This window comes from Oryza glaberrima, chromosome 3 (genome assembly GCF_000147395.1).
Source record: "Oryza glaberrima chromosome 3, OglaRS2, whole genome shotgun sequence".
Taxonomy (NCBI): domain Eukaryota; kingdom Viridiplantae; phylum Streptophyta; class Magnoliopsida; order Poales; family Poaceae; genus Oryza; species Oryza glaberrima.
Genome location: NC_068328.1, coordinates 8,673,173 through 8,680,434, shown reverse-complemented (window position 1 = coordinate 8,680,434; position 7,262 = coordinate 8,673,173). Strand labels below are relative to the sequence as shown.

Below are 7,262 nucleotides of genomic sequence, written 5' to 3'. Positions count from 1 at the left end.
TTGCATCAGAAAGTAGTACTCCCTCTATCCCATAATATAAAGAATTTTGAGTTTTGTTTCTTACACTCTTTAACCACTCGTCTTATTAAAAAAAATTTTATGCAAATATATAAAACAAAAAATTGTGCTTAAAATACTTTAAATAATAAAGTAAGTAAAAAATAAACAATAATTTTAAATTTTTTTAATAAGACGAATGGTCAAACAAGTGAAGAAAAACTCAAAACTGTTATATTATAGGACGGAGGGAGTAAGATCCAGTCTTTCTTCAGGCTCTTCTCGATCTGCACTCCATATCTCAGCAGGGAGGCATCATCGCTGCGTACTGCTAATTACTACTTCCTCCGTTTACAATGTAAATCATTTTAGTATTATTTATATTTATATTATTGCTAATGAATCTAGATAGATATATATAAATGTGAAAAACATATTAGAATAACTTACATTGTGAAATGGAGGGAGTAGTAATCCTATGTGCATTGGAATGGTTTTCTCGAACCCTGTTTCATTTATATTGATCAAAACATCAGTTCTAATCCACTGAAGTGAAACTGTAAGGTAATTTCAGGCAAAGCAAAGCAGTTTGTTCATGGTGTCACGGCACGAAGGAAAGTTGAGACAGGCACAGGCAACACTGCGTCAGCGGTGTTGACCTGAATACCAAATCTTTTTTACACGGGACTGACTTGAGTGATATAATAATCAGAAACCAGGAAGTAATTTCAGAGCCATCAATCCATTCATGCTTTAGGCCCTGTTTAATTTGCGAAAAGAAAATTTTTAGGTGTCATATCGGATGTTTGATCGGATATCGAAAGTGATTTTCAGACACGAATGAAAAAACTAATTTTATAACTCGCCTGAAAACCACGAGACGAATTTATTAAACCTAATTAATCCATCATTAACACACGTGAGTTAATGTAACACTTATAGCTAATCATGGACTAATTAGGTTTCAAAATATTCGTCGTGATTTTTATGTAAACTGTGCAATTAATTTTTTTATCTATATTTAGTACTCCATATATATGTTAAAAAATTCGATGTGACGTTTTTAGGGAAAAAAAATTGGAAACAAACAAGCCTTAGTTTAGCAGCCTCCCCAACCTTCATCATCACTAGTAGTTCAGTTTCCTCTCTGTGTCGCATCTTTTGTTTGGAGTCTTGCTCCAAAGTCTGTTAGTTGCTCCGGGAGATGTTGATGACCATGACACAAATGTTTTCACATGCTTCACGCACGGTCCTTTTTTCTTCTTTTCTTTGTTTTTCTTTATGTGTTGCTTCCTGGGCAGGTAGATCAGATGTGTGTGTTCATCCGTGTGGATGCTTTCCAAAGCCCCAAGTAGCACAAGCCTGCAAGCCAAAGGCACACAGGCACGCACAGCTTCAGCTTTTGGCGTATCACGACTGGCGAAACCGATTTCTATCCACGCGGATACGATATATCCCCCATCTCCTAGTCGAGGAGTTTGACGCACCAAGTAACAGAGGAAATGAAAGCGAAATTGGTCATCAGTTCAGAGCAGAGCAGATCAGAACACTTGTTTGTTGCTCACTTGTTCAGGCTAATAAAAATCCTTCAGAGCTTCAGTTAAACACGAGAGATAAATACACAATCAAGAAGTGATAAATAACCCCCATTCTCTTTATTAATTATTATTATTATTGCTTCTAGGAGTACTAATTTACATGCAAAGATCTGACCGATACATATATATACTACAGGACCCGTTCCAACATTGCTGTTACATTCTGAATCCTGAACTTCCACGGAACACCCTCCTCTTTTTTTCTTGGAACGTATTGTTGTCCCGGCCAATTCTGAATTCCCACCTGATGATCACCTGCCCGGCCAGGGATGGACATGGATGGATGGATGGTTGCTCGTTCTGAGCGATTCGCCGGAGTCGGGAGAGACAGTAGGTGTGGCCTACGCGGTCACCGATGTCTCGATGGCGACGCGGTCGGAGTAGATGAGCACGTCCTCCGCCTTCTCGGCCTCCTCCCACAGCTCCGGCAGCGCCTCCCTGATGTTGTGGATGCTCTCCAGCGCGTGGTCCGCGCCCTTCACCCGCTGCGGCGTGCCCACCAGCACCGTGTGGAGCCCGATCCTCTTCCCCGCCTGGATGTTCCTCACGCTGTCGTCGAAGAAAATCTGAAGAAATTGAGAAAAAAAAACGAAGGTCAATCGATCGAGCGAAGGGAGGAATAAAAAAGAACGATCCTTTTGGCGTCAGGAGTGACGTGAGTGACGCACCGCCTTGTGAGGGTTCACGTTGGCGATCCTGAGGGCCTCCTCCATGGCGTCGACGTTGGGCTTGCAGAGGACGGGTGTCCTGGGAAGCTCGTCGGCGGCGGCGCCGGGCATGGAGAAGTGTCCGGCGATGTCGAAGATGCTGGCCTCCCCGTCGCACGGCGGCGACGGGCACGGCGGGTTGAGGGTCTCGAAGCAGATGATCCCCTCGAAGCAGTCCTCCAGCCCCAGCCTCTTGAGGGCTCTCACGGCGTGGTCCTTGTCGCCGTTGGTGAATATCTGCAACGACGCGTGCCAGTTCAGAACCAAAACACGATTACATGAGACATGTGAGATTGGTTTCGATTCTGGTCTGGAGGAACTCACGAGTTTGCGGATGCGCAGGTTCTTGAGAATGTGCTTCAGGACAGGGTCCGGCTTGATGTTCTCGTAGGGCAGTCTTCCATGGACAAAGCTGTCAGAAATGAACAGAAGATGTTAAGCAGATCATTACAGAGGATTGCCATGAGATGAATGGGCTTAATGCGTTCGTGTCTGTACCTGTGGTACTCATCGTAATCGAAGCTGTAGCCTATTGCCTGATCGATCAAAGCAAAGGAAAAAAGAAGAAAAAAATTTCAGTAACCGAGTAATTATAGAATAAAAAACAGAACAGTGTAAGGGATCAGGGGAGCTGACTAATTTACCCTGAGTCCGGCCATCGTCGTGCCGTAGTTCTTGTACAGCAGATTGCCAAGGTTCTCAATCTTGCTCTCCTCAATACCCAGCTTCTCAACCATGTAATCTGAACGGAATGGCGGACAAGAATCACGCATTCAGCTACAAATCTCACTAACTAAACTAATAATAGATCAGTCTGCGTTTCAGTTAATCGTACCTCCAATGTTCTTCTTGACATGGGACGCGATCCCCGAGCTCAGTGGGTACAGAGTGTCATCGAGGTCTGCAGAGTTCCCCAGGGAAGAACAGGATCAAGACCTTTTCGCATTCAGTGAAAGAAAAAACAGGGGAAGAAAGCGAATGTACAAATCAACAGAGAGTGACATTCTGCAAGAACTGGGTAGCTTACCAAACAGCAGGCAGTCGAATTTGGGCTCCTGGACCTTGTGGCAGCGGTCTTCGAACTCCATGATTTTCAGGTCGTGATGAACAAGCTGCAGAAAGAATCAAGAAAAAATCAGCAGGTCCTTCGATTACTTCTCCGTGCAGTTTCATATCAATTTTATCATCATTTTTAATGTATTATAAACGGCATCATTTCCCCTCTCATTCCTCACACAACGTTCATCCAAAGCTCTTAAACCGAGCCACATTTGCCATGAATTAATCCACAGCCAAGAACACGAGCGTACCTCCTAAAGCTCACAGCTCTTGGGATCGCAATGCAGCGAGGAGAGGAGCCAAAGAGAAGAGAGGTGTGGTGTCTCGAGCCTTCGGGAGAGACGCTATAGGCTATAGCGAGAGAGAGTGCGAGGCGGAGGGGGGAGGAGAAAAGGCAGGCATTGGTGGGTTTATATAGGGGGAGGAGGTGAAGCCCATGGCGTCGCGACCCCGGGGTTAGCATTTAGTAGTCGTAGTTAGCAGCTGATTACCACACTAATTAATTCGCTAAGCACGGGGAGGTCTCCGTGTTGTTAATGGCCTCCATGGCCAGTGCCGCCCAGCTGTCGCCCCATGATTGGTCCTAGCAAACAAAACCTAAATTATTTTTCTCCCCGAATTGGCCCTCTTCTCTCCTGTATATAATTTTGACCTGGCAATGTTGCCTGGAGGGACAAGGCAGGGAATTTTCATGGGCAAAGACGAAGACGAAGAGAGGAGAAGAGACCAGAGAGAGCGCGTTGCACGATAATGAACCATACATACGTACACACATTATAGCAGTGCCATTAAACTACGAGGAAGTTGTTCAGAGGAATTAATTGGGGAGACCATTGTGGCATTTCTTCCTTTCGAGTGACGTGTGGCCTGAGGCAAATCATGTGACCTCAAGCTTCCATATGGAACGGGCACTGCAACAAGTGTCGCCGAAACAAGATGAAAAAATGATTAAACGAAAAAAATGTACTTGGTGGTCACTCATCAGTTGCACAGATTTTAGGGCGAGAACGGACAGATGGTTGGCCGTAAGTACGGGAGTACTAGCAGAGGAATATCCACGCGGACGATCCCGAGATCACGAGGAATCGAGGGTATGGGCGGCAAAAATCTGAATGGTTGGATCAGAGATTCAGAGGGTGATAAAAAGGGGTTCATGTGGCTGTGTAGGCGCAACAAACTTGGGCCTCTTCCTTCGGTCGCAGGACAGATTTTGTCCTCCCACAACTTTTCTTCTGCTTGACACAGTTCGCTCATCCCTCTTATCTTTTCTTTGACACGACTTTCGGTTGAAACATTTTTGTCAAATTTCGCATCGCGAGGTTTGTCAAATTTCGTAAAAAAACGTTACCGCCTTGAGCATGATAACGCGACATTATCCTGCCTTTTTCTCCTGGATGGATAGGAAGCTTGACCTGGCAAAATAGAAACTGAAAATAACTTGGTGTCAGCAGCCGGGACTGGGGGGGGGAAGGTAAAGAAGAAGTTGGGTACAGAGTGCCAGTGGCGCAAATCATTTGACAGGCCAATTATTGGAAGCAAATCATTTGATAATACTCGTGCCCGGGCCACGTGGCGCCGGGAACTCGCCCCCAAATTTTTCTTTCCCCCCAGGTTGCGCACGCCGACGCGTCAACACCCCCATCATACACTTCCCCATCTCGTAAGCCCAAGAAAATCATGCGTGAGTCGCCGTTGCGCTGCGCTGCGACGAGACGAGTAGAGTTCAATGTGGGCGTCGCACTAACGCGCGCGGGATGCGGTCGCCGGGCTCGCCTTTGTGGGGTTTTTGCGGGGGCGGCACGAGTGGCTGTCTCGGCGGAAAAAGGTAGGGACGACCTTGCGTTGCGCTGCGCGGGGAGGGGAGAGGAGTCAGAGGACGAGGGTTGAGTTGACATCGCGCGAGCACAGTACGAGTACGACGCCGCGTTGGGTGGTGGCTGCGCCTGCGCGCGCCCGCCCGCGTCGTGGGCTTCTGTGGCTGGCCCCGCCCGCCCGCACCACCACCTCCCACCACCACCCACCACCACCCGTTCGTTCGATCGCTCACAGCCGCGCGCGCGCACGCACGGCGCGGCGTACGGGGCCGAACGTCCGATTCGCCGGGGTGGGCACGTGAGCTCTCTCGATCGATCTCGTCGCCCGCGCGCGCCCAAGGCTTCGTGACGACCGGAAAATATCTCCCGTGGGTGACTGCGCCGCCCGCACACACGGGCTAATCGGTCAGAGTGTCAGGCAGACGAAGGTGGCCCGCTTTCCAGTACGTGCTACCTACGGCAGCGACCGTGTTGGTTCTTTCAGCTCTCGGGCCGGCTCGTGGTTTTGGTTTCGCGTCGTCACAAATTTGATTTTTTGTTACTCGACTCGGTTAGCTCGTGTCCACATTTTGCCGTGTGAGATAAGAAAATTTTGCCTCAAACGACACTGATAACATATATATACGGTTTGGGGGCAGTGGAGTTGTAAAACGGGTCAATCTCGGCACAGGGAATCAGGGATCCCAATTAACGCGAATACAAATCCATGGGGTGCCTAATATAAACACCACCACGGCATCCTGATCCCCCAACCTCAGGAGCAAAGACGGAATTAAACATCGTGCCTGCGTGTCATGCATGGAACGTACCCTAATAAAAGCGTGTCCAAGTGAGATCAACCCACCGGAACGGGCAATCAGCTGCAACAAAAGCACAAATATCTTTGGCCCCTAGTACAGACCCGTACCACGAACGCACACTCTGCGTGCGATTTAAGCACAACCGGCAGCCAATAATTCTCCTCCTCCTCACCCCCTGCTGCTGCTGCTACAGCTTGCTGCTGTGCAGCTGCCAGTGAGCTGCGATGCACCATCGCCAGGCAGGCATCCGTTGCCGTATTCTGCTAGCAAATGCAGGGACCAAAACCACGTAAAGCCAATAATGTAATGCTACTACCTCCCGTTCTCCAAGTACGTAGGTACGTCGTCCCTTTGCATTGCTCCCAGATGCTGGCAAGAATTGCGAGCGAGCTGCCATTGTCAGGGAGGGCAGAAACACGTCGTAATCCGTCGAAAAATACTATAGTGTTTTTTCCTTAACGAAAATATCGTTGTTGTTTTGGTTGGGCTGAAGTGAACGCAGCCACTTGAACTTCGGAAGCTTGGATTGTTCTTTGGGGCGAAATTATTGGAAACTGGAGATAAGATCGACTTGGGAGTGCTATGCAATGGTGTTTGATTATCACTGACCCAGAAGGGAAGCATCCGGGGGGAGAGGCTCAATAATTCAGAGACAGCACATCAAGCTATGCCGTGCAACCAATGCTCTAGTACTTGTGACTAATCATTGGCAGCCATTTGTGTGTCTTAATTAATCGGTGGCCAACGTTTTTTTAAGTTGCATGCATCACATAAACCTCCAGATTAACCTAATTAATCGGCAGCTTGAATTGTGTCAAACTGTCAGGATATCGATCCCTCGCCAAAGCCCGGCACTGCTGTCCATTTTTGCTGCTTGTCAGGACTCGGGAAACAGAATTTACGAGCATTTGGTGATTGGTTCAGAAAGGAAATGCTTGAACACTGAATGGGTCTTGCTAATAAACTGTAAGCTAAAATGACGTACTCCCACAGCATAGTAAAAGTTTTGTTATTACACGGAAAATTATACACTACTAGATCCAAACTGAGAAGGAAACTTGTCATCCACGATCCAAACTGTTGCATGGCAATAGTAAACATTTTCATATTACACGGAACACATACCACACTCCCTAATATACGTTCAAATAAACGAAAGCCAACTATAAATGTTGGGTAATTTTATCATCCTTAAGATAGTACTCAGAAATACTAACATATTTTCTAGTGTAAAATTTGGTACTAAGTATCTTAAAGTACTAAAAATTTTTGTGTAAAAATTATGTA

At 47.0% G+C, this 7,262-nt stretch overlaps 1 protein-coding gene across 1 annotated transcript; it reads right to left on the bottom strand.

Annotated features, from left to right (window-relative positions):
• Nucleotides 1–1,935: 1,935 nt before the first annotated feature.
• Nucleotides 1,936–3,775, bottom strand: LOC127768554 (suppressor of disruption of TFIIS-like). Its single transcript, XM_052294161.1, has 8 exons — nucleotides 3,613–3,775; nucleotides 3,330–3,414; nucleotides 3,138–3,203; nucleotides 2,947–3,044; nucleotides 2,801–2,838; nucleotides 2,627–2,714; nucleotides 2,264–2,539; nucleotides 1,936–2,161 (listed from the first exon to the last, which is right to left on the bottom strand). Exons 2-8 carry the CDS (start codon nucleotides 3,388–3,390, stop codon nucleotides 1,937–1,939), a joined length of 852 nt encoding a protein of 283 aa, XP_052150121.1. The 5' UTR covers nucleotides 3,391–3,414; nucleotides 3,613–3,775; the 3' UTR covers nucleotide 1,936.
• Nucleotides 3,776–7,262: the final 3,487 nt, after the last annotated feature.